The sequence below is a fragment of the Taurulus bubalis genome, assembly GCF_910589615.1.
Source record: "Taurulus bubalis genome assembly, chromosome: 17".
Taxonomy (NCBI): domain Eukaryota; kingdom Metazoa; phylum Chordata; class Actinopteri; order Perciformes; family Cottidae; genus Taurulus; species Taurulus bubalis.
Genome location: NC_136605.1, coordinates 22,051,991 through 22,079,554, shown reverse-complemented (window position 1 = coordinate 22,079,554; position 27,564 = coordinate 22,051,991). Strand labels below are relative to the sequence as shown.

The 27,564-nt window shown below is 41.2% G+C and overlaps 2 protein-coding genes across 2 annotated transcripts; one reads left to right on the top strand and one right to left on the bottom strand.

Moving 5' to 3' along the window:
• Window positions 1-1,064: 1,064 nt before the first annotated feature.
• Window positions 1,065-5,354, top strand: mmd (monocyte to macrophage differentiation-associated; the record flags this gene model as incomplete). Its single annotated transcript, XM_079233774.1, has 7 exons — window positions 1,065-1,197; window positions 2,042-2,123; window positions 2,202-2,362; window positions 3,938-4,012; window positions 4,098-4,199; window positions 4,793-4,862; window positions 5,148-5,354. Exons 1-7 carry the CDS (start codon window positions 1,172-1,174, stop codon window positions 5,352-5,354), a joined length of 723 nt encoding a protein of 240 aa, XP_079089900.1. The 5' UTR covers window positions 1,065-1,171.
• A 6,430-nt stretch (window positions 5,355-11,784) lies between these two features.
• On the bottom strand, window positions 11,785-19,525 carry hlfa (HLF transcription factor, PAR bZIP family member a). The gene is made up of 4 exons (XM_079233714.1): window positions 19,255-19,525; window positions 18,205-18,546; window positions 13,296-13,510; window positions 11,785-12,342 (listed from the first exon to the last, which is right to left on the bottom strand). Exons 1-4 carry the CDS (start codon window positions 19,367-19,369, stop codon window positions 12,127-12,129), a joined length of 888 nt encoding a protein of 295 aa, XP_079089840.1. The 5' UTR covers window positions 19,370-19,525; the 3' UTR covers window positions 11,785-12,126.
• Between the last annotated feature and the right edge of the window lie 8,039 nt (window positions 19,526-27,564).

Below are 27,564 nucleotides of genomic sequence, written 5' to 3'. Positions count from 1 at the left end.
TAGAGTTAAAGCAGTCGGTGTTGAGGAACTTCTTATAAGACAACGTGTGTTTGACCAGAATGTGCTTCGTTTGAATACTATTGCTTAGATGTGTTATTAGTCATTAGTCAAAATGAGTCAAACTCGGTTACAGACTGAGTTAAAAGGGAGTTTTCTGGTTTTTACTCCTCATTTACAAACTTTTTCTCAGTTAAAAATCATAAATAATTTTGTTTTTTTTGTTTTCTCACTCTCTGATGAACAACCAATCCTGCAATTTTAAATTATGTATAAATATATATTATACATATACAATTAAATGTACTTTGTAGTTGTAAATGTAAAGACAAGGGGGATTCTCAATGTAAATGTCATACGAAATATGTATATCTGATCAATAAGGCAGTACTAATTAAGCAAGTAAGGCATTAAGGCATAATTATTATTATAATTGTGTATAATAAACCCTTTATACATTGTATCAGTTTTCATTTAATACATGTTCTCGGTATTATTTGGTATTACATCTATTGTCCTTTTTTCCTTTCGTAAAGGAATGACATAACATTTAAATGAGGAAGTGAAACAGTCGGAAAACAAATACAATGAAAGACATAAAGGAAACGGTGCTAAACGACATTTCCCGGTGTTTCTATATTGATCTTCCACGTTTTATTTGTTGGTTTCCAGCAAACGATCGATTCCCTTTATTGTCCACCAGAACGAGAAGTCGCGCTACTCTACGTGGCCCCGCCCACCTCGCATCTGATTGGCCTACGTCCCAGGGGCGTGTCGCCGCTCATTGGCTCACACCGGCCGTCGCTCCGGATCTCGCCACCGGTTGGGAGAGAAGAAGAAAAAAGAAGAGAAATCATATTTTCAGTTGAGCGGCTCATCGGTGGGAGTTACCCGGCATTCACCGGTGCTCGCGGGGGTCTCTTTTTTCGCTGGCCCGCATGGATACCTCCAGCTTGAAGACGAGACAGTGAGCCCGGCATTTATAACAGAATGGTACTGAGAAAAAGACTAAAATGGTGCCTTTGTAGCTGGAGTATTGGTGCTTCCGGTGCCTTGTAGCTGTAGCTAACGTTAGCTAGCGCTGGTTTCCGGTCTCTCAGGTCCGTTTTTTTTTGCTGCCGTTTTATTTAATTTATTTATTTTACACGTGGTGGAGAGAAAAAGAGGCTCTGAAATGAAGAGAGTCAACAGCTTACAGAGGTTTGTGAAATGTAAAATATTGGAAATGTTTATTTTTTAACATTTGAATATGTTTTTATTGTTCATATCTGTGCTTAATTAATTCATAGCTGCTCAATATGTCAGATGGACAAAATACATTCAAATTAATGCCGTTTCCATGATGATTGTGGTTCAACTTTGCCATAAAAATGATCGATTTTATTTATTTTAATAGGTTGAAATCAACAAAAAAAACAATTTTGATCATTCACAATAATAATAAGAACAACTTATTGTATGTTAGTAGATTTAATATCACTGTACATTTAGTATCTTTGAGTTTTTGACTCGCTCAACTTCTAAATAGTTGGACAAAATAATACACTTTAAGAATTAATCTTTGGCTCTGGGGAAATGTAATTGTATTGACTAAAATCATATAAAGACACGAGTAAAGGAGGAGGTTAGTTTTAGCTCTGATTGTATAAGAAGTCCAAGAGTCTGTGAAATAACCAATGCTATTTAATTAGTTAACTAATGAGTCGTTATTAACTACCTTGATGTTATAAACGTGTATTATCTTGGTGAAGTCATTGCCTCTCACGCAGGTTTATAATCAGAAAATAAACTGTCATTCATCAAACATGAGGCACTATCATTGTATAGTTAAATTATAGGTAAAGATTAGAGTCCACTATTTACTCTCTGTGTTACTTCACTTCTTATCTCCCACCTTGAGAGCTTGTGTGTTTGTTTCTCTGATTAATATCTACGTTTCATATCCATAACACATTCACCCCGTGTTGGTTTGTCCTCCTACTAGATAACGCTCTTAAATCAACATTGAAGTTGTTTCTTCTATAATAGTTTCTTCGTGTTTCAGGTTCATGAACAGACGAGCCTCCGCTAACTGCCGCTACCAGCCCACCTGCTACGAGCACGCCGCTAACTGCTACACCCATGCGGTGAGTGAGGCTCAGCTTCACGTTGTGTTAATGCGGATCTGCAGCGTTGTTCTCACGGTTCTCCTCCCGTCTCCGTAGTTCCTCATCGTGCCGGCCGTCGTGGGCATGGCGCTGCTGCACCGCCTGTCGGACAACGGCTGGGAGAAGATCACCGCCTGGGTGTACGGCGTGGGCCTGTGCGCCCTCTTCCTGGTGTCCACCGTGTTCCACATCATCACCTGGAAGAGGAGCCACATGAGGTGAGGAGGAGGAGGAGGAGGAGGAGGAGGAAGACATTTTCAGGGAGACAGACGTACGTTTCTCTCCGTGGACGTCGGATTTAAAAGACGTGCAGTCAGCGGTTCCAACTTATCTACAAATAAACATCTCTAACATGCTTATAAATTATAATTATGACAAATGAATAACAGAATGATGCAATCACACCTGCACACGTACAGCGCTTCAATTTATTGTGACGCTACTGCAGCTAAAGTTAAATATTTCATCTCACGCTCAAACAACAATAGACAAACTCCCAGAGTTTCTGCTGCACTAAAGACCAAAATATGGCAGAAAAGAATGTGAAGAGATGAACATATGCGTAGTAACAGTAAAGTATGACTGCCGCGGTGTTCTCTAAACGTCCCGTGTACCAGGACTACATTTATATAAGATACAGGAGATCTCTTTGTAATATTCACAGTGAAACGGGGTTGCAAGGCGGTCTGGAAAGTCAGGAAACGGATGTTCTAGTCATTAAAAACACAGAAAATGAGAGAAACAGTATTGAGATTGAGGTTCTCTATCAGAACCGGTCAGTTCTGATCAGGATCATATCAGCGATCAGCTGGCAGCTCAGAGGGTTTCGTCTTTGTTTCACCGCACCTTGTTCTAAACGGCCGATTCTGTGGAATTTATTTGCATGTTTGGTGAAGTTGAGGCGCCGCCGGCTTGTTTTGCCTACACAGGTTTGTGATTCATCTCTTCGCAGCAAAAGTTCCACATTGGTGAGACGGGTGGAAAATAAACAATGAGTTGGAACCCAAAACACAAGCTAAATAATGCTAACGCTACTTTTTTTGTAGGTAAAATGGGCTGTGACATGAAATCTTTATGTATGTTTGCATCGTCCTGTGATGAGTTTGTCAGGATGTCTCAGAAGGTAAAACACGCTCTCAGCCGCTGTCTTTTAAACCCGACAGTAAACTTTACTGTTAAAAAGCACATTTTAATCTTCACATTCTTTTCTCTGCGTTGTGTTTCTGCCGAGCCGTTAAACCTCGTCTGTTTCTTTCATTGCAACGAATTCATGTTTTATATTATGTTTCATATTTTGGTCTTTTGTGCAGCAGAAACCCTGGGAGTTTGTGTATTGTTGTTTTGTGCGTTTCTACTTTGTTTTAAACGTTAGAGACAGTTTCATTCTCACTGAAGAAGGATATTACTCTATTTTACTGATTTAGTTTGAACTGTTTTTACATCAGAGCCACGACCATCCCTTCCTTTTAGAGATTGAAACTTGCTTTTCTACAAATCCTTTGCTACAAAAGGTAATATATAAATAATAAATATTGTCTTAACACAAGCAGATTTACACAAAATACCTTAAATCAGCTCAAAAGTGGCAGATTAATCAAAGATAAAATACCAAAAACAGTATTTTTGAATAATAGATGATGAAAAGAAAGATGACATCACTTCCTGTGACACAGGGGCATTTCCCCGCGAGAACATAAAATAAAAAAACAGTATTAAAACCAGTAAAGAATCCAGAGTAGTAATATTATCTTTGCAGACAGGATGTAATGTGTGACATGCTGTGTCGCCTGCAGGTCCATGGAGCAGTGCTTCCACATGTGCGACCGCGTGGTCATCTACTTCTTCATCGCCGCCTCCTACACGCCGTGGTGAGCGTCTCAGAGGTCACACTCGGGGGTCAGAGGTCGCGAGGGAAAGTCTGACGGCGTTTCCTTTTCTCTGTTTCCTGCGCAGGCTGAACCTGCGGGAGCTCGGGCCGCTGGCCGCTCACATGCGCTGGTTCGTGTGGCTCATGGCCGCCGCCGGCACCGTCTACGTCTTCAAGTACCACGAGAAGTGAGCCGGCCTTTAGGAGTCTGTGACGACCAGTGCATCCAGAATACTGACGAAACATCTTTTTAAACATCTCTGTTTTGTTTATAATTAGCTAACAAAAGAATGAAACCTTGTTTCATTTAGGTTTTAAGAATTTTTAAGGGAACTTTGAATATCTCTTTTTATTTAGGGCCAACTTTTGGTTCATTTAGTAGAAATCTCAACAATAAACAGTGAATGGAAAACAATGTTTTTTTGCTCGTAGTGTCGATTTAAATTCATAATCTGTGGATTTGAAATCAAACTATTAAATTTAAACAATTAAGAGAATTACCAACAGATTAATCAGCAATGAAAACTAAAAATAACCAAGAAAAACAAACAAATTAACAACAAAAAAGGAGAAAACAAAATAGAATATTCTCACTAACTAACACTGATATTGTCTATATATATATATATATATATATATATATATATATATATCCCCGATTAGATTCTGTCATCAATGATTCAGTCTTAAAATACAAAATCTACATTTCCGGAGATGGAAGCTGACGTTTCCGTCTCTTGGACCGGGTCCCTGAATGCGTCGTCTGTGTCTGTGTCTCCAGGTATAAACTGGTGGAGCTGGCCTTCTACTTGATGATGGGTTTCTTCCCCGCGTCCGTCGTGACGTCCATGGTAACGTTGTTGTTTATGAATATATTTACATCTTACTATATTCTACCTCTTCAAATCCTTCACTTCGATCAGTGTTTATTATGTTGTGATGAATATCAGGAAGTCAATATCAACTAAGTCTGCAACACATATTGTATTGTTTATTTTAGGGCTGTTCTTCAGCGTGTTAAATCTGTTGGTTTCTGCTGCCCTCTTGTGGCCTCAATGAGTATTGCAGCCTCAAGACAGCTTGGAGGGTTTTCACTGTCCTGACTCCTGTCTCACCCGTCTCTCTGCCTCCCACAGAGCAACACGGAGGGCCTCCAGGAGCTGGCGTGCGGCGGCCTCCTCTACTGCCTCGGCGTGTTCTTCTTCAAGAGCGACGGCGTGATCCCCTTCGCCCACGCCATCTGGCACGTGTTCGTGGCGCTGGCGGCCGCCGTGCACTACTACGCCATCTGGAAGTACCTCTACAAGACGCCCGGCGGCGCCGACGGCCTCCTGCAGTCGTGACCGCGGGCGGAGGAAGGCGGCGTGGTATCGCCACCGTGGTGGAGATAACACACACACCTCCACCCGCCGCCACCTGCACTGTCGGTGTGCGGGCGCTGGAGCGACAGCCGTACAGTTTGCGACTGCAGCTGGTACCGACAGTCGAAAAGTTTGCGACAGTCGTAAAGTTTGCGACGTAAAGTGTGCGACAGTCGTAAAGTGTGCGACAGTCGTAAAGTGTGCGACAGTCGTACAGTTTGCGACAGTCGTAAAGTTTGCGACAGTCGTACAGTGTGCGACAGTCGTAAAGTGTGCGACAGTCGTAAAGTTTGCGACAGTCGTAAAGTTTGCGACAGTCGTACAGTTTGCGACAGTCGTAAAGTTTGCGACAGTCGTAAAGTTTGCGACAGTCGTACAGTTTGCGACAGTCGTACAGTTTGCGACAGTCGTAAAGTTTGCGACAGTCGTACAGTTTGCGACAGTCGTAAAGTTTGCGACAGTCGTACAGTTTGCGACAGTTGTAAAGTGTGCGACTGTCGTACAGTTTGCGACAGTCGTAAAGTGTGCGACTGTCGTACAGTTTGCGACAGTCGTACAGTTTGCGACTGTCGTACAGTGTGCGACAGTCGTACAGTTTGCGACAGTCGTACAGTTTGCGACAGTCGTAAAGTTTGCGACAGTCGTACAGTTTGCGACAGTCGTAAAGTTTGCGACAGTCGTACAGTTTGCGACAGTCGTAAAGTTTGCGACAGTCGTAAAGTTTGCGACAGTCGTACAGTTTGCGACAGTCGTAAAGTTTGCGACAGTCGTAAAGTTTGCGACAGTCGTACAGTGTGCGACAGTCGTAAAGTTTGCGATAGTCGTACAGTTTGCGACAGTCGTAAAGTGTGCGACTGTCGTACAGTTTGCGACAGTCGTACAGTTTGCGACTGTCGTACAGTGTGCGACAGTCGTACAGTTTGCGACAGTCGTACAGTTTGCGACTGTCGTACAGTTTGCGACAGTCGTACAGTTTGCGACAGTCGTACAGTGTGCGACAGTCGTACAGTGTGCGACAGTCGTACAGTGTGCGACAGTCGTAAAGTGTGCGACGTAAAGTGTGCGACGTAAAGTGTGCGACGTAAAGTTTGCGACAGTCGTAAAGTTTGCGACAGTCGTACAGTTTGCGACAGTCGTACAGTTTGCGACAGTCGTAAAGTTTGCGACGTAAAGTTTGCGACAGTCGTAAAGTGTGCGACAGTCCTAAAGTGTGCGACGTAAAGTCTGCGACAGTCGTAAAGTGTGCGACAGTCCTAAAGTGTGCGACAGTCCTAAAGTGTGCGACGTAAAGTTTGCGACAGTCGTAAAGTTTGCGACAGTCGTAAAGTGTGCGACGTAAAGTTTGCGACAGTCGTAAAGTTTGCGACAGTCGTAAAGTCTGCGTCGTAAAGTGTGCGACGTAAAGTTTGCGACAGTCGTAAAGTTTGCGACAGTCGTAAAGTGTGCGACGTAAAGTTTGCGACAGTCGTAAAGTTTGCGACAGTCGTAAAGTGTGCGACGTAAAGTTTGCGACAGTCGTAAAGTTTGCGACAGTCGTAAAGTTTGCGACAGTCGTAAAGTTTGCGACAGTCGTAAAGTTTGCGACAGTCGTAAAGTGTGCGACAGTCGTAAAGTTTGCGACAGTCGTAAAGTTTGCGACAGTCGTAAAGTTTGCGACTGTCGTAAAGTGTGCGACGTAAAGTTTGCGACAGTCGTAAAGTTTGCGACAGTCGTAAAGTTTGCGACAGTCGTAAAGTGTGCGACGTAAAGTTTGCGACAGTCGTAAAGTTTGCGACAGTCGTAAAGTTTGCGACGTAAAGTTTGCGACAGTCGTAAAGTTTGCGACAGTCGTAAAGTTTGCGACAGTCGTAAAGTGTGCGACGTAAAGTTTGCGACAGTCGTAAAGTGTGCGACGTAAAGTTTGCGACAGTCGTAAAGTGTGCGACGTAAAGTTTGCGACAGTCGTAAAGTTTGCGACAGTCGTAAAGTTTGCGACAGTCGTAAAGTTTGCGACAGTCGTAAAGTGTGCGACGTAAAGTTTGCGACAGTCGTAAAGTTTGCGACAGTCGTAAAGTGTGCGACGTAAAGTTTGCGACAGTCGTAAAGTTTGCGACAGTCGTAAAGTGTGCGACGTTAAAGTGTGCGACGTTAAAGTTTGCGACTGTCGTAAAGTTTGCGACCGTCGTAAATAATGACCGTGAATTGTTTACTTTTTTCTAATTAAAAAAAGCTGTTTTTGTTCGACTTGAAACTAAACTGGACGCAGAGACGAGACGCTGGACTTTTTACAATGAACCCGGCACATTCAGTATTTGAGGGATTTGACAGCGAGTCTTTTGTATCGTCACGTTCATCATCCTGGGATTTATCTGTGCGTCAAAGCCGTGGAGCGAGCTGCTGAGGATGATGTCATCAGCAGCCGGGCCCTAAAACTCAACAAACTAAGACTTTGCTTTTGAGAAATATAAATAAAAGAACCAAAGATTTCATGTAGGAAAAAAAACAATTGGATTAAAATCAGGAACAAGAATAAGTCTGAATGTGACGCCATCTTTTCTCTTGGTGTTGGAACGCGGCCCCCAGCAGCTCAGACCTCTTGGTGTTGGAACGCGGCCCCCAGCAGCTCAGACACATTTAAAGTGTCCAAAGTTATTTTCAGGATTTTTCTTTTTGAGTGTTTCCATTTCTTTTGTAATGTTTCTCTCCACCGTGACGACATCGTCCACACGAGCTGTTTGACCTTTTGTTTTCTCCTTCAGAGGCTGTTTTTGTTTAGTTTTTTCCATTTCTCTGTCTAAACCCGCGTGATCAGGGACCCGCAGCGTCTCCTCCCTCGTGTGTAGCGCCCCCTGCTGGTGGGGCGGAGACGCTGACAAACGGCATTTCAGGGTGAGCCGAGATTTATTTATTTTTATTTGCTAAATGAGCCAAACGATGACAGAAAAATCAGTTTCAGGTAAAACGAGGACAGAACTGTGTTTGTTTTCCACTACTGTGATCAAAGTGAACGGCGGCGTGTGCGTGTGCACGCAGACCTTTGTACTGCAGCGGCGCTTCATCTCCAGCAGGGCGACCGGCTTCCTGTCTGGACTCTTCCTCGGATTCCCGGCGCGCTGCTTTCCCTCTTGATATCTCTGTTAATAACCACTGTGTTTTGTAATGTTTGTACTTCCTGTTCCGGTCACGTGATCCTGGCCTTCGCAGGAGAAGAAGAAGAAGAAGAAGAAGAAGAAGAAGAAGAAGAAGCTGCTGCTTTTGTTTGTCATGGTGCTGCATCTTCACTGAACGCTCCACTAACCGGTTCTCCTTCTGATGTGACAATAAAAACATGGCGACGCCCAAAGACACGTCTCCTTCACGGGGTTTCCTTCTTTCACTCAAAGAAACTCAGCCGCTTCTGATAATGATGTAAAATAATAATGTCTATAGACAACAATAAGTAATACAAATTATGACATATATATATATATATATATATATATATATATATATATATATATATATATATATTTTTTTTTTTTTTTATAAACTGTAATATGACTCCCTAGTTTAAACACGAGATGTCTACTGGATTTAGTAAAGTAATCTCTTAATATTCAGTTTGTTACAGATTTAAATTTACATTTACATCGCAATATAAGAGAACAGAACACAATATTTGGCAATTTAAACTTTACTTATTTACAGATTCACACAAAACTCAAAAACTGAAGCGGAGGAATTTGGATACTTTTGAACATTCGATTCAACGGACACCAGTCTAATTTATAAAAATATATATATATATATAAATATATTTATATATATATATAAATGTATAAATATATATATATATATATATATATATATAAATGTATAAATATATATATATATATATATATATATATATATATATATATATATATATATATGAACAAGCCCTGCCTGGATGAGCAGAGACAGGAGACACTGAATATAATTTAAAGGTGTTTTTTATTGGACACTACAGATGAGAGGATGAAGCTGAACTCGTCATCATCACTCCGTCCGCTGGTGTTGCCATGGTTACAACGGTTACAAGTCTGCAATTTCCCAAAAGAGAGAAGAAGAAAGGAGGGCTGTCTGCAACTAATATATATATATATATATATATATATATATATATATATATATATATATATATATATATATATATCGCTCCTGTCTGGTCTGTGAAGCCCTCTGAAGCAGAAGAAACGTAAAGAAGTGTTTTTCTACGTCACACGTTTGGATCGATGATGTTCAGACGAGTCTTTCATTTTGAAGTTATGATTGTTTTGTTTTTTGATGTTTTTAAATCCAGTTTCCTGAAAAGGAACAAAATACTGAAGCCGGCACAAAAGTATGGAAGTCCAGGGCTGGAACTATTAAAACTAAAATAATTTGCTCAAATTTAAATGTAATTTGCTGTTGATTGCACATGATATATGTACAATATATATTTATTTTTTTCATGTTATAGAAATAATATATTTCATTTTATATTTTCAAAGAATTGAACATGAAATCAACTTTTCAAATTGGCAAAAAATGTAAGTTCAATTTGAATTCTGAGTTCTTTTTTTTTGCATTTATCTGATAAAATATAAATAAACTCAATGGACAGTCTTCGTGCTAAGCTAAGCTAACGTCTTATATGTCACAATATCCTATTTTCAATATAGAATTATTATGCAGAATTTATTTCTTATGATAACATGAAACAAAAACTAAAAAGATAAAACCATCAGCTCTTTGTTTATGTGCATTTTGAGTCAGAAACATCAATATCGTCCTTTTAAAAAGTCTGGGACTGATAGTCCGTACGCCTCCAGTTATTAAAAATATATAAATAAAGAAAGCGTCCGTCACTCAGGTGCAGGGACACACCCACATCTGAAGGAACCAATCACAGAGCAGCAGAGCGACCAGCTGCTGTTCCCTCGTCCGTCATCGTAACTTCAACCCGTCAGAGACGACTCTATAATAATAAAATATAATAATAACAATAATAACATAAAAGAAGGTCACATGACTAGAGGGGATCATATGGGAGCCTCAAGGTGGCGCCAACACGAGCAGCTGTGTTGTCATCTTAATAACATTGATGATAATAATAATATTAATAATATTAATGCCCAGGAGGTTTGGGTGCTGCTGAATATCTCTGTAAAACTACCGCGAATATATATATATAGAATATCAAAATACCACTATATGTCTTTTTCATTATATATATATTTGTATTCTTTAATAATATTCTGGATCGGTTGTGCCTTTAAAATACATAGTTTAGTCATGTATAGGAAAAATACTGTACAAAAAGCAGAACTTATAGAATAAGTCTCATATAAACATTTCTCTTGTAACCAATATTTCGTCTGCTCGGTCGTAAACAAACCGCCAACGTTGTTGTTTTGTCAACATCTTTACATTCATACAGCCATCTTCAAAGAAAAGAAAACAAGGGCCAACATGAAGACTACAGACATCTGCATTGGTTTCTAAAATAAAAACACTCATTTAAAATCATGCTAAAGTTAAAACAGAAGCAACAAATAATTATTAACAACTTTGAAAAAAAAAAATCCCGCCAAATCTGAAGAAAAGAAAAACGGAGGAAACTACACGACAAGTATTAATACGAACAATTATATCAACAGAATATATATATATATATATATATAGAAACAACAATCTTCCATCTGAGAAATAAAAGGTGGATAAATATGAAGCGGAGGAAATTAGTTTGTTGTTTGAGAGGAAAACGTCAAATTGTTGTTGACGCTTTAGTGCAGAAGATCTAGAACCTTAATGTGAGGGATTATTGCTCAGGGTCATGAAGAAAACATATATAATACAAATAATAATAAAAGGTCACGATTGCACAGAGGAGAAAAATATATATATATTTATATTTTAAGTGCTATCTGAACGTTTGAGCGGCGTTGAAGGTTAAGACTGAAATATACGACATTGAGAAAACGAAGATGGTTGCTGATGATGATGATGATGAGGAGGAAGGGATTATAAAATTAAAATAAAGCGCTCTTGGACACGTCACATGATATAAACACAGAAGAAGAAGAAGGAGAAACAACAGTTTACAGTCTGATCTCACGTATAAAAATCGGTATGAAAGTGAATGAACACACAGCATGGTGGGTAGCAGGGGGCGGGGCTTCAGCGGAGGGGGCGGGGCTTCAGCGGGTGGGTTGGCTCATAACTCCTCACAGGACATCAAAGTGGCAAGAATGACACACGAGTATGTGTGTGTATATATATATATATATATATATATATATATATATATATATATATATATATATATATATATATATATATATATGTATGTATGTATGTATGTGTGTGTGTATGTATGTATGTGTGTGTGTGTGTATGTATGTATGTATGTGTGTATGTATGTATATATGTATGTATGTGTGTGTGTATGTATGTATGTATGTATGTATGTATGTATGTGTGTGTGTATGTATGTATGTATGTATGTATGTGTGTATGTATGTATGTATGTATGTATGTATGTGTGTGTGTATGTATGTATGTATGTATGTATGTGTGTATGTATGTATGTATGTATGTGTGTATGTAGTCGAGCACAGAAAAGATAAATTGAAGTCACACACCAGAATCATACAGGTGTGTTGAAGGGGGAGGAAGAGGAGGAGGAAGAGGGCGGTGCCACCAAGAGACACATTGTCCTTCAGACTGGAGGGCTGGGTGCGGGGCAGTAAAAAGGGCGGGGTGCTTGGGGCCCTCACAGGGGCCCGTGCCGGGCCTCGTATTTAGCCACAACGTTCTTGCAGCGGCCGAGCTCCTTCCGGATCTCCGCCACCTCCAGGCGGAGCGCGTGGTTCTCCTTCTCCAGGAACGAGGCCCGGATGGCGATCTGGTTCTCCTTCAGCCGCCGGGCGTCCCGGGACCGCTTGGCCGCCACGTTGTTCTTCCTGCGCCGGGCCCAGTACCGGTCGTCCTGGGGGAGAGCGGAGGGGTCAGCAAATGAATACTTAAATAAATTAAAAGAACAAGAGAGGAAAGCTCTGCTCACCAGACGCTGTCGCTTTAAATTATTAATCAATAAGTTTACTGTTATGCAGCAAACTAAAAGCTCAGAGGTAATGATGTCACACTTTAAGTTTCCGAGCATCATTATCAAACAGTTAAATATAAGATAATATGATTATCTTATGATGTTTTAAATCAACCAATCTTTTACCTGACTGTATTTTGGGGGCATTTAAAGTTATTATTTATATATATATATATATATATATATATATATATATATATATATATATATATATATATATATATATATATATAAAAGACTTGATAAACAGCTGGTATAACCTCAACCAATGGCAGAACTAATATATCAATAAATAAATAAAAATACAAAATAAAGAAATATATATACACACACACTGTATATATAAATAGTATATATATTTATTTAAAAGAAAAATATTAATATAATAAATTATATATATATATATATATATATATTTATTAAGAAAAAAGTATATATATATATAAAAATAAACATGTATAAATAAATACAAATATATTAAAATATTACAAGGTGAATTTCACTCTTGTGAAAATGTATAAACTAGACACAGGTGACATTTAAAATAATAATAATAATAATAATAATAATAATAATAATAATAATAATAATCACGTCATACTCTTCAGTTCGATTTTTTCTGAAACAATCTTCTATCCGTTCATTTTATTTATGTAAAAATGTAATAAAAAGGGATTCGTATCAAACCTCAAAGACACTTTTTTTTCTTTTTCTTCCTGATTGAACAACTAAACTTCTTTAGTAAAATAAAAAGGAAAAGGTGGGATGTTTCTACATTTCTAGTTTTTATTTTTAATGCTTAAAACCCGTGACCCCCAGACGGCCGCAGCGCTCACCTTCAGGCCGTCGGGGATGAACACCTTTCGGGCCTTCTTGATCATCGGCTGCGGCTTCAGCTCCTCGGCGGAGAACTTGCGCTTGCGGGGGTCGAACATCTCCTGACCCGGGACGCTGGACAGAGCCAGGTCCTGCGGGTCCGGCTCGTAGGCCAGCGGCACCGTGATGGACTCGGGGTCGATGGGGGGAGGGGAGTCCCGGGCCGAGGGCCGAGCTGCGGGGGAAAGAACCAACAACCACACGTCAGTTTAGGTGTGAAATATGCGTAATAATAAGTATTAGTATAAGTTTAAAAGGCCATAAATCTCTCTGTATAAAACATCTTCTTCATAACCCCAAAAAATAATTTTACAAGACTACATTTGAACGCATCATGATGACATCATCATTTCGCCCAAGTCAAAAACCTTCGTACGTTCTCCGTTAGCGGTGCTGCTAACGCTGCTAGCTCTCCTGCTGCGTCACGATGCGCTACGCCTCGCCCCAACGATCCGTTCCTAACTGAAGAGCCTGAACTGAAGAGCCTGAACGCATCGCAATGCAACTCAATGCATCCTCCGCTAGCATTTTACCACAGGTGTTCAGCTCTAGTCCGCACATGCTCAGTACGGCTCTAGTCCGCACATGCTCAGTACGGCTCTAGTCCGCACATGCTCAGTACGGCTCTAGTCCGCACATGCTCAGTACGGCTCTAGTCCGCACATGCTCAGTACGGCTCTAGTCCGCACATGCTCAGTACGGCTCTAGTCCGCACATGCTCAGTATGGCTCTAGTCCGCACATGCTCAGTATGGCTCTAGTCCGCACATGCTCAGTACGGCCCTAGTCTGCACATGCTCCAAATCCAAACGTGATCTGTAAACTACAAGTAGACAAAAGTTCGGAACTAACAGGAAGTCGTTTGTTCTGTGACTTCCTGTTTAAACTTTGAAGGCGGCTGAAAACTGTCCGACTTGATCTCAGGTTATTGTGAACGCCTCCTGCTGCGGTCGCTGCTCTCGTCTATTAAATGATTCCAACTTCTTGGGGGGAAAACAGACAATAGAGGGTGTAACGAGTTGAAAGTCAGCAGGAACCAAACACCTGTGATTTATAATGGGGTAAAGTGGCATCATTATAAAAAAAGGCAAGGTGACACTTCTTTATTTAGGTGAAGCCGTGAAAAGCGGCCAGGTGACCCGGTCCGAGGCCTCGGCTTCCAGCCCGAGCGTAGTGCCTCATAAGAACCAGCAGGTGGCGCCACCGCTCAAGCTTCTTTTATTCCTCCTCTGCGGCTCTCAGCAGCTCCCGTCAGCTGATCCCAGACCAGCAGCTCCGGCCCGAGGCGATCTGCACGCCTCTCTAAAATAAAAATAAAACCGCCTCTCTAATTGACGTGAAAGCTGAGGTTGAGCGGGTTCACCGCTCCTCAGCGCCGTTCTTTACATTAGCACTGATTTGTTCTGCAATTTAAAAAAAAAAGAGAAACCCTGCTGGATGTGCGGCACACGGCCAGGGTGATGCCGGGAACACGGTGACCTACATCTGAGCGCCGCGCCGGGCGCTCGATGCCGCCGACCTTCAGGCACAGCGAACCTTTCATGCAAAATAAATAAATAAAAGAAGAGCCGCTCGGCTCCTGGTGCACAAATCAGATGCAAAGCAGGAAGTGCATCCGGAGACGCTGGCCGGCCCAGAGGAAGTGATGCTTCTTCACCACCACAACAACAACAACAACAACAACAACAAGGAGGGCAGAGAGGAGTCTTCTTCCATTTTAAACCAAAACGTATGACTTTTTTTCACATTTTATTGAAAGAAAAGCAACATGTGTTCCCACAAAAACACTTTTTTATTGTAATAAAAAGAACCGGCAGCCTGAAAGAACAGCCAAGTACTTCCTGGATTAATTGAGGGACATTTTTTAAATGTCCAAAAGTCCAATTTACAAAAGACAATAAATGTGTTGGGACATTCAGTGCCGACTTTGGATGAGTCATGATTCAAAACTTTGTAAAGAAAACAGGGTTTCAACATGTTTTCTTTCTATTCATGAAATTGGTCCATTATCCAGGAGGAAAAATACAAAAATTGTTAATTATTTGATCAATAAAACACCAGAAAATAATTCTTTGATTTATATAGCGCTTTTCTGAATACTCAAAGACGCTTTACATAGGAATCATTCACCCACTGATGAGAGGAGCTACCATGAAGGTGCCACATCAGGACTATCTAACATTCATACACCGCAGGCGCAACTACGGGAGCAATTTTAGAGTTAAGTGTCTTGCTCAAGGACACATTGACACAGGCTGGCGGAGCTGGGGATCGAACCGCGATCCTCTGATTGGAGGACGACCCTGCTCACCACTGCGCCACGGTCGCCCAAAATACAAAAAAATAAATCAAAAGTAATGCTTGTTTTGTTCGACCGTAATGAAAAAGAACCGCAGAGCGTCTTCCTTCAGATGACGAATCAGACGGCACAATAGTTGCGTAAACATGAATGTGTTTCTGTGGCTTCCTGCCTGAAAGTAGAGCGAGACGACGCTCGGCCTAATCACCTCTGATCTGCTAATCACAGTTAAAAACACGCCGCGCTAAAAGTGGACCCACGAGCCCGCTGGTCCACCTTGATGGGAAAAGGAACAAGACAGTATTCATCTTTCCACACACACACACACACACACACACACACACACACACACACACACACACACACACACACACACACACACACACACACACACACACACACACACACACACAGCCCTTTAGCCCCTAATTGACTTTAAACTAGTTTGTCACATGTCCCAGAAAGAGAGAAGACTTTTATCTGTGTTCCTCCCCGGAGCCATTGATCTCCATCAAAACAGGTCACTCCTTCATCACACACACACACACACACACACACAGTGTAAAAAACACACACATGCACACCGTCCTGCTGCGGTCAAATGTGGATTAATCCGCCACTGAAAATAATCCCCAACAAAAGCCCCACTTCCTCTTTTTTCCCCGTAACATTTGTGAAGAAGTACGGTGGCCAGAAACAATATTAATGTCTGCTCGGGTCTTTTATTGTGAAAGGTGCGAGCGGAGGAGTCTATCTGGTCAGAGCTCAAGGGTCAAAGTATTCACAAAAACAAATAAACCCTCATCTGCAGGATCTTAACCCTAAAACTAATTCCCCAGCCGACGCCGGCAGACACACACTTCCTCTTCCTGCAGGTCACTCACACACAACCTGTCGATCTCATCAAGTCACACCTGAGAGGACGCTTCCCACCGAGCCACCTGTCCTCGACTAAAGGAAAGACGACCTTTGACCCCTCCCTCCCTCTCAACCCTCCTTTCGCCCCGCAGGCCGCTGACACCGAGGCCCCGTTGGTTTTGTGCGTGCGTTGTCGTCGTAACAATGCTATCAAACGCCTATTGTGCAGCTGGCAAGCCGGGGAACAGAGAGGTTCTGGTTGTTGTTGTTGTTCTTCTTCTTCTTGTGGGCGGCGGCCAGTGAGACGAGGAGAGGCTGGAACAATATTGCGCCCACGTGACAAAAGCACACCAGAGCCCATGTGATCCCTCTGCAGGGTACAAGCTGTGCTTTGGCTCCGACTCAGAGCCGAGAGGGAGGGAGGCGGGAAGTGGAGAGTGTTGGAGGGAGGGAGGGGGTGAGAGGCGGGGTGAGAGGGTGAGAGGAGGGGGGTCATGCCGTGACAAGCTCTCGTCTGCACCTCAGGCGCCGCTGCAAGCGTCCGTCACACTGCAGGAAACCCCATCCGCATTCACGTGAGAGGTAAATGTGAACACACACACACACACACACAGACACACACACACACACACACACACACACACATATGCTGGAATGAAGTGCACGTGCAGAAGCATTCATTAATCTTCGTCTCAAGACTGAAATGTAAAACTTTTCATCAGGATTCATGTTCAGCAAACTGTCACTAAATATCACAGAACTCAGGATAGACGCTACAACATACGTATTTTAAAGACGTATATTAAGGAACCCTGAAGCTGTTTTGGCCTTTTTTTCAAATTAAATTACACTTTATGGACAAAACGATGAGTCATGTTATGAAACAATAACAGACAGTTCCTGATAAAGAAGCTTCTTGGCTCCGTTTGCACTTCAAGGTGTCACTATTTTAACACAACACACACACACACACACGCGCACACACACACACACACAAATACTGTGATTACTAATATTGTTATGACGGTTCACTTGTTTGTCACAATATTGAAACTTTAAAAAGCGCCGCACACACACACAATAATAGAAGCGTGACTCGTGGCGGCCAATCGGAGCTTGAACGAGGACTCTGCTGCATTCCTGGACTTGAGCCCCGTTCTGGCTCCAAAGTCCAGTTCAGGCCCGTAAAAAAAAAAAGGAAAAAAGGAAATCAGAGTAGTGTTTCTCTAGCCTGTGGTCACACGCTCCACCGAGGGAGAAGCAGGGTTTTAACTGAGAAACAGATCTGGATCCTGATGCCTTCAGGGACACAAACCACAAGAACCTGTTCTCTCCGAGCATCTCTGGCAGTTTTTCTGAACAGTAGAGGGTGTGTGTGTGTGTGTGTGTGTGTGTGTGCGTGTGCGTGTGTGTGTATGTGGATGTGTATCACAGCCGCCTGGAGCCTCCCATGAGTTGTGAACAAGCGTGTTAAGCGTGGTTTCCTGGCGTGCAGGTTTTCGTGTCTGCCTGTGTGTGTGTGTGTGTGTGTGTGTGTGTGTGTGTGTGTGTGTATATGTGTGTGTGTATGTATGTATGTATGTATGTATGTATGTGTGTGCATCACAGCCGCCTGGAGCCTCCCCTGTGGTGTGAACAAGCGTGTTAAGCGCAGGTTTTCGTGTGTGTGTGTGTGTGTGTGTGCGTGCGTGCGTGTGTGTGTGTGGTTCCCACCTGCTGTGCCGGGGCTGCGGAGGCAGGTCTGAGGCGTCATGCCCGTGAGCACCGAGGTGGTGGCGCGGCCGCTGAGGTCCACCCCGGCGGTGGCGGGCGTGCCGGGTGGCGGCGCCGGCCTGCCGGCCTGCGGGCCCCGGGGTGCCGCCTCGCCCGTGTTGGCCGGGATGCCGTTCTCCGACAGGAACTCCTCCAGGTCCATGTACTCCAGCTGGAAGTGGTCCCCGTCGTACGGCAGCGTCTTGTCCCACAGCGTCGGGCCCAGGAAGGCCGACTGCGGGTGACTCGCCTCGCGGCTCTCATCGTCCAGCTTCTTCTCCTTCCTCTGCTCCTTCCCAAACCCTGCACAACGTTTGCAGAAAGGATGCATTAACAGTATTTATAGCGTTAAATAAAATAAATAACTGGGTCAGTTCAACCATTTATAGTTGAAATCATTGTTTTGCAAAGTATCTCGTTGGTCTTTAAAACCAATACGACCCAAAACATGCATGATGGTAATGTAATATTACTCAATACATCCAACAACACAAAAAGAGGGACACCAGAGCAGAAACAGCGCCCTCTGTCGGCAGCTCGTGGTGCCGCTAATATAAATCCCCTGAAGACAAGGGGGTTTAAAGGTTAAAGACGCACCTGCGAGTTAAAAAAAGAGAAAGAAACAGCGCAGTCACAATAACAACACGATAATCGGTCTTTAATGTGCATTTTTAGATATTACGTACAAGCCAAACGAGCTTGTTAGCCTGAACTGAAGTTCAAGTCAACTAAAATCCAGCCGAGACAATCATCAATCTGTTTCACACATCGCTGCTGCCCGCCAACTCATAAGAAGACATTATTTATGTTTCTTCTCAGAAGAGGCGTCATCGACGAGGCTTTAGTTGAACTGTCGTTAACCGACAACAACCATGGCTGCCTACGGAATTAAAATAAACAACCGGAGCGGAAGCGAACGCAGAGTCGGTGTCATCGAGTTCAGCCCGTTTTTTATATTTATATATATTATATATATTTATATTATTATTTATATTTGTGTAAAAAACGTACCTTCATCGTGATGGAAAGGCAGCTTCAGCGGGTTCTCCAGCATGGACTTCAGGACGCCGTGAGTCGGCGGCGCGAAAGTGGAGTTTATGGGAAGAGGTCTGGCCATTTTCTCCATTATGTCTTTAACGGGCAGGTGGAGAACGAAGAGTGAACGTTTTAGTTCTGCCCCTCAATCACAGGAAACAGTAAGTCCCGTCCTGCGGTGTCCTGGCCCCTCGGAGATGCTCCAGACCGGGATGAACACGAACGGACGCCGGCAGCAGGAGCGAGGAGACGGGAGTCCGCGCGGCAGCAGGACGGCGAGCGGCTGGAGCTGCGCGCGCTCTGCTGGTAGCTGGAGGAGGAGGAGGGGGGGCGGTCCACGTGCGAAGACTGACAGCGTGACGTCAGAGGAAAGGGGCGGGCCTTCGCGGGGAGAGATAAGACATATTGGAGTTATTACATGTTTATTATCGTGTATTTTATTGTTGTTGTTGTTGGGTTTTTTTTTATTGGATAGTGGTATATGTTAGTGTTTTGGTATTTTAATTTCTTTAATTTCTTTTTTATTTTGAATTATTATTAATATTATTATTTATTTATTTTGGGAATTTATTCATTTGGTAGTGTTGTATCTGTTTTGCTAGATGTAATCTTGTAATTTATTTTAAAAATGTGATTTATAAATATAAATAAATGTATACACATATAAATATAAATAATTTAAAATACATATATATAAAAATAATTGTAAATATATAGGTATCCATGTATGTATGTACTGTATATATAAATATGTATAAATAATTATAAATATATAAAAATACATAAATAAATATATGTATGTATATATACATCATATATGTATGTATTTGTATGTATCTATGTCTATATACATTATATATGTATGTATTTAACCACCTCAACTGTGCAATATAAATACATTTGTATTCTGTCTGTATATACAATATTGTTATTGAGCATTCTTTACTTTTTTAATTTGTATTACTGTTTAACAGTTTATGTATATTACTTGTTTTTATTTTTATTTTTACTATGTCTCTTGTGTAAACTTTACCTACTTTTGTGTAAATCCTGCAAATTTCACCAATACAGGAATATCTAAACTAATCTAATCCTCAAATATATATATATATATATATATATATATATATATATATATATATATGTATACACACAAATACATAAATATATTTATTAATAACACAGATACACTTTTTTTCTTACACTTGTCGTTCATTGCTATAATTAACATAATTTGTGTTCAACAAAGTTACTACACATTTAAAATAATGCGCCTTGTCATTCATGCTGTGGATACGATGCTGGATGAGATGAGACTCTTCTTATTATTATTTGGCGTCTTGCACATGGAACGCCTGGAGGGATTGAAGCTGGAAATTTCAATTGAGAACTTCTGACCTGACTGAAGTTAAGAAGTTATGAAGTTATGAAGTTAAAAAGTCATGTAGCTATGAAGTTATGAAGTTATAAAGTTATGAAGTTAAGAAGTTATGAAGTTATGAAGTGGACGCAGTCGTCTGACGTCACGTGTTGGTTTGTAGACTGATGTCTGGACGCCTCCAGCTCTATTTTTTGGCCGTCGCCAACTTGACTTTTTGCAACCAACGAACTCTGGTAGAGACCTGTCAATCACCTTGTAGCCCCGCCCCTAAATCATCCCGTGCTTTATGGTCTGTTTGACTCTAAATGACCAAAGTTTACTCAATGAACATCATGCTGTATTGAAGAAGACTTGAAACTAGAGATTGAGACATAAACTCATGTTTACAATGTTTACTGAGGGAACACATCAAGAGAAGTAGAGTCATTTATATAGACTTCTATACAACCAGAGGAGTCACCCCCTGGTGGCCAGGAGAGAGAATGCAGCTTTAACACATGAGGCATAGACTTCTATACAACCAGAGGAGTCGCCCCCTGGTGGCCAGGAGAGAGAATGCAGCTTTAACACATGAGGCATAGACTTCTATACAACCAGAGGAGTCGCCCCCTGGTGGCCAGGAGAGAGAATGCAGCTTTAACACATGAGGCATAGACTTCTATACAACCAGAGGAGTCGCCCCCTGGTGGCCAGGAGAGAGAATGCAGCTTTAACACACTTCCGCTTTAGCTTCCCTTTTCAGACTAATTGCAACACACCTTTTAGTTAAGCGTTGCATATTCTCTTAATTGCTGCTTGTTTTCTTTAATTCAACAGTTTTTACTCAGAAATGCTACTTTTGACATTAGCTGCTTCCTTGAATGTATATGGATTAATATCCGTTACTAGAGCTACAGATTTACGTTTCTATTAGTAAAATATTTTGTGGATTCATGGCTCGTTTCAAAAACGTCCTCAAAACTGCCAAAGAGTAGTTGAAAATTGCTTCTGCTTAACACACAATCATAAATGCTGCCTGCCATAAACTGCTGTCGTAGTCTGTTAATAAGTCTTTAACTTTTAAATTGCTCTCATTAAGCTTTCTTGGAATTGAGCAGCACGAGGCATTTAAAGCAACAAGCCAAGCATTGAAACTCAGTGATGGACAGCTCTCCACTTGTATGTTGTTTGTGAGTCAAAACCGGTCTGAACCGTAAAAATCTTGTATTACTACTTTTGTCTGTTTGTGTCTTTAAATTTCTCCTACATTCACCAACAGTTACCATTACATAATGCCTCATTTGCATATTTAAACACAACAGAAAACTTTACACTTTCATTCCTCAATATATTCTGAAGCTTTCTCCAGAGGCGTTTGTTCACACAGCATTCAGAGCCTCATTTATACAGATTCATTACTAAAAACGTGCAGAAATTTGTATTTTAATCTTTTTTTGACTGTATTTTCTGATTTATGGATGATAAAAACGAGATATCCAAAAATTCCCTCTGCAAAAAGCTTTTACTCTAATATGTCAACAAAATGAAACCAGAACTTAGAACCTGGCTTTTTCTAACGCTTACGCTTATGTTATAGATAGATAGATAGATAGATAGATAGATAGATAGATAGATAGATAGATAGATAGATAGATAGATAGATAATAGATAGATAGATAGATAGATAGATAGATAGATAGAGAGATAGATAGATAGATAGATAGATAGATAGATAGATAGATAGATAGATAGATAGATAGATAGATAGATAGATAGATAGATAGATAGATAGATAGATAGATAGATAGAGAGATAGAGCAGCAAGCAAAGTTACATAGAAGACACAAAAGATTCAGGTATGAAAAATACTAAATCTATAAAACAAAACAGCAGAGCGTATTAATTTCAGGAAATAAACAAGAAAGAAAGTGCAAAGTATATGAAGTGTATATAAGTGTACACAGTAAAATAGAAGTGCAGCGACTAACAACCAAATAATGTGTGAACATTAGCAGGTATTTGATAAGATTTGTCTGTAGCATTTTAGAATACTTGTAATACAAAATATAGTTTCAATGAAAGTAATCAGTTTCAGAAGTTTCATGGAGATATCTTTTATTTACTTTACTCACTTGACGATATACAACACAACAATCAATACCAGTCATTTATTAGCTTTTTCCACTGAAACATATTTGTACTCAAAGTCCTCCCAAGTCTTTGATGAAGCCGCTTCATGTTCAGTGACACAGATACCTGACCGGTCCAGTTCCTCCTCTCAGACGTCACTCGCTCCTACACACACACACACACCTCCAAAGTGAGCGTTTGTGTGTTTCTGTCTTTTATTTTATTGTTTTTAATCGTGCCAGGTTGAGCTCGTGGCTGCAGCACTCAGCTGTGAAGCTGCAGCGAGGGCTCGATCCTCTGCGGCGCTGCAACGAGTGACGTGAAGCTAAACTTGACCTACTTTCAGCCAATGGGTGTCGTCAGACCGCAACTCTATCCGTGTGGCTCGTCTGCACACGGAAACTCATGCTTTCTAGTGTAGTAGTTGCTGAGTCATAGTTAAACAAAATAATGTAAAACGCCTCGCTCTGCTGTGCTCAGTCTGTATCATCAGCAAAATAATCTGGATTGACAAGCTAGCTGCAGAAAGAAATACACGACAAAAGCTTCACTGTGCGGACGAGAGCGAGGCCCGATGCTTTTCTCTGAGCTGCAGCGTCTCGCCCATGAAGACGTCACGCCGGATCAAACGAAGAACCGATTTTTATGTTTTATTCACCACATCAAAAGAAAATCTTCTTCCGCGTCACAAGAAAGATTAAATCTGGATGAAAATGTCCTTTTATCCTCTGAAGCTCAACCAGTGTGAATTTGCCCTTTAAAAATAATTAAAATAATTAAATAATAATCAGTGGGACTCGCTGAACGTTGTTGGTTGCATCAGTTTATTTGTTGCTTACAATCTAACAAACTATTTATTTATTTTACAGCAGCAGTACCCGTAGATGTACAGACAACTATCACTGGATTCATTTGATGCAGAAGAAAACTTGAAAAGCGAAAGTTCTGCAGCGACGAGGAACTCCTGACTAACGTCTAATAATCTGCTTTGTCTCCGGCTCTGAACCTTTAAAGTCCATCAGGTTTCATCTTAATACTGATGATTTGTTTGGTGAGTGGAATGGAGGCAGACTGCAACCAACTGAAACTTCTCAGTTTGTCCCTTCTGGGCTCCTGTAGAAACATGGAGGACTAAATATAAACGGCTCATTCTTAGGTAACGAACACACAAACGATTCTTATGTTCAGGTGATTATAAAGAAAACCAAAATGAAATATCCATCATATTCCATTTCTGCCAATACACGTACTGTACCTTTAAGAATAGTTATTTTAAACTCTTTTCTACCTTGATTTCTACCTTTTTTTAAGTTCCTTAAATACGAAAAAGTGGCAAAAGAAACAGAGAGAGAGTGAAGCAGCGATGACCGAGCAGATTATTATCATATTATTATTATTATACATGTATGTTTTGAACATGGAGATGAAGCAGTGTTTGTTCTGCAACAACAGACGCTGAAATGCGTTTTTCTTAAAGTCAGATAAGTGATTTAGTGCTGCAGGGAGGCTAAAGGTCAAAGGTCGGGTTATCTGCGGTCACATGCAGGTAAAAAGCTGAAGTTTTTTACGAGCGCTCCCCTCTTTCACTGTGAGGTTGTGTGTGTTTTATGTGCAAGAATCACAAGTATTTTCCAACTGTGAGAAACATCTGCAGCGCAGCGCTTGTGACGCGTTCGCAGAACAAAACGTGCGTTGTGTGGAAGCGGTCAGCTGACCGGAGCAGCCGGCACCCGGATCACAACTACACTTAGTCAAGGACACATGAAAAGAAAAAACTCAAAGCTTCTCAGCACAATGAAAATGTGATTTATAAAAGCGTTTCAGCGGACGACAAAGACTGTGTGTGTGGCAGCAACAGAAGCTGCTCAGCGTCAGGCTGACGTTGTGTGTCCTCCTCAGTCTGACAGTTCTGACGTTTCTTACATTTCTTCAGCATTCAAGGTTTTTTCTTTCCCTCTCATCCGATGTAAAGGTTAAAGGGTCAGACGGGGTCCTTCAATGAATGTTTGCACGACAGATGATGGTTGCATGATGAATTAAGTCTTATACCGTAAAAGTCGGGTTACAAGCCGCTCCTAGCTCCGGTCAGTGTCCCCGCTGTAGCAAGCTAGGAGCAGCGCTGCTGCTAGCTGGCGCTGCTGCTAGCTGGCGCTGCTGCTAGCTAGCGCTGATGCTGCTACTGCCCGTGTCTCCTCTGCCAAAGTCGGGTGTCGAGCCTGGTCCCCCTACCTTCGGTGGTTTTCGGGGAGCTAGCGGAAGTTAGCAGGGAAGTAACGGAGCGCTAACAGGAGCCCCAGCTGGTTACAGCGGGGAGCTAACGGGGACACTGAGCGAAGGTAGTAGCGGCCCGTAACCCGACTTTTACGGTATGTTCATGTTTCCGTTCAGTGAATAAGGAGAAAGGTTTACGAGAACTGTGTAATATTCTGTAATATTCTAAGTTGTATGATGTTTTATTACTTTTATCAGTTCTGTGAACATTGAGAATGTTTTTGGGGTTGATCTGCAGGAAGGAAACTTTCTGTGTCAACTGTGTGTCGTGTTTTAAGGAAAGCAGACTTCAGCCTAAACGCAGCGGGCTGAGCAGGATACCAGTAATCTTAGAGTGATGCCGATGGCGGCGTTTGACCTTTTGCTTTTTCGACTTCATCATTGATACCAATCATGTGAATAGAAGCATTCAGTAAGTAAAACGCCGTCACCAGCACTCAGTTGTATCTGACGCCACAGACGTGTGCGGTGGACCCATCTTTTCATTTTTCATAAATACTACTATTAATGAAAATTACAAAAGAAACAAATGAGTGGCCGTTGCTTTTAACAACAAATGCAACTAATAAATATAAAGTGATATCAAAAGAAATCGTACACCTGCAGCTTAGTAAACTTATTGTAAACTTACATTTACAATTCAAAATATCTATATAATATTATTTAAATATAGATCGGCCCCATTGTCACCAACACTCGATCCAGTTATTTGAGTCAGTAGAGGCCTAATATATTAAATATCCATACCGATACCAATCCTGAGCATCCCTCGCCCAAACCAGTAAAGAACTCAAAGTTACCTTTGTCTTTCATTGATTTGCTCTTTGACCATTTGAAAATCAAATAAACAAATTCCACTTGAGTGTAAGAAAACAAAAACCATCCAGCCGGACCACGCAAAGTTCTCTCCGTCATAACAGAAGGTGGAGGGGATACAAATACACTTGATGAAATAATCCAGAAGCACTGAGGCTTTAAACTGCTGCTGAAATGATCCAAAACTATTCCTATTACTCTCCTGTTACGCAACACGTAGCCTGAGTCCATGTGGTTGCTCCGCTGTGATCCCTCGCTGGTCCAGACGTCCCAGCTGAGGCCTTTTAGTCTGTTTTAATGCTTCCATTAGGAGGTTGTTGGTAGAATATCTCCCCTCAAAGAATACTCCATATCATGTCATATAATCACCGCACATTGTGTTCGCTTCAGGACTACACTGGACGTTAAAGCAAAGACAGAAACTCCACCGTTGGACAATTTATTTTGTGCATTAATTCAAGAAACAATGCACACACTCATTGAACATGTGACAGTTAGTGACAGTTGCTGCGCTGTGATTGGACGACAGAGAGCTGCTAGACAGAGTCCTAAACCCAGAAGTGAGTCGTTGCGTTTGGTCAACGTTTCCTAAACAACGGTTTGTATTTTAATCTGACTGAAAGTTACTCCTCATTTGTCGTGAAAGCTGCAGCAACAAGACATAGTATAGGGTCTTCACGGGAAACTCAGGTTTACTTAGGTAGGGTTTAGGAAAAGATTATGAAATACTTGTTGAGATTAAGATAAACTACTTGATTATATGAAGGTAACACAACTATTTAGTTAGATTAAGGTAACACAACTACTTAGTTAGATTAAGGTAACACAACTATTTAGTTAGATTAAGGTAACACAACTACATAGTTAGATTAAGGTAACACAACTATTTAGTTAGATTAAGGTAACACAACTACTTAGTTAGATTAAGGTAACACAACTACGTAGTTAGATTAAGGTAACACAACTACTTAGGTAGATTAAGGTAACACAACTACTTAGTTAGATTAAGGTAACACAACTACGTAGTTAGATTAAGGTAACACAACTACTTAGTTAGATTAAGGTAACACAACTACTTAGTTAGATTAAGGTAACACAACTATTTAGTTAGATTAAGGTAACACAACTATTTAGTTAGATTAAGGTAACACAACTACTTAGTTAGATTAAGGTAACACAACTACTTAGTTAGATTAAGGTAACACAACTATTTATTTAGATTAAGGCAACACAACTACTTCCTGGGTGTTGGTAACACAACTACTTCCTAGGTGTTGGTAACACAACTACTTCCTAGGTGTTGGTAACACAACTACTTCCCGGGTGTTGGTAACACAACTACTTCCCGGGTGTTGGTAACACAACTACTTGTTGGTTACACAACTACTTCCTGGGTGTTGGTAACACAACTACTTGTTGGTTACACAACTACGTCCTGGGTGTTGGTAACACAACTACTTCCTAGGTGTTGGTAACACAACTACTTCCTAGGTGTTGGTAACACAACTACTTCCTGGGTGTTGGTAACACAACTACTTGTTGGGTGTTGGTAACACAACTACTTGTTGGTTACACAACTACTTCCTGGGTGTTGGTAACACAACTACTTGTTGGTTACACAACTACTTCCTGGGTGTTGGTAACACAACTACTTCCTAGGTGTTGGTAACACAACTACTTCCTAGGTGTTGGTAACACAACTACTTCCC

Excerpts from the sequence above, each read along its gene's own strand:
- hlfa (XM_079233714.1), bottom strand. The coding sequence starts at position 19,369 with ATGGAGAAAATGGCCAGACCTCTTCCCATAAACTCCACTTTCGCGCCG. Across the intron at positions 13,511-18,204 it reads CCGCAGCCCCGGCACAGCAG|CTCGGCCCTCGGCCCGGGAC; the intron begins GTGGGAACCACA and ends TTTCCCCCGCAG. Across the intron at positions 12,343-13,295 it reads TCATCCCCGACGGCCTGAAG|GACGACCGGTACTGGGCCCG; the intron begins GTGAGCGCTGCG and ends GCTCTCCCCCAG.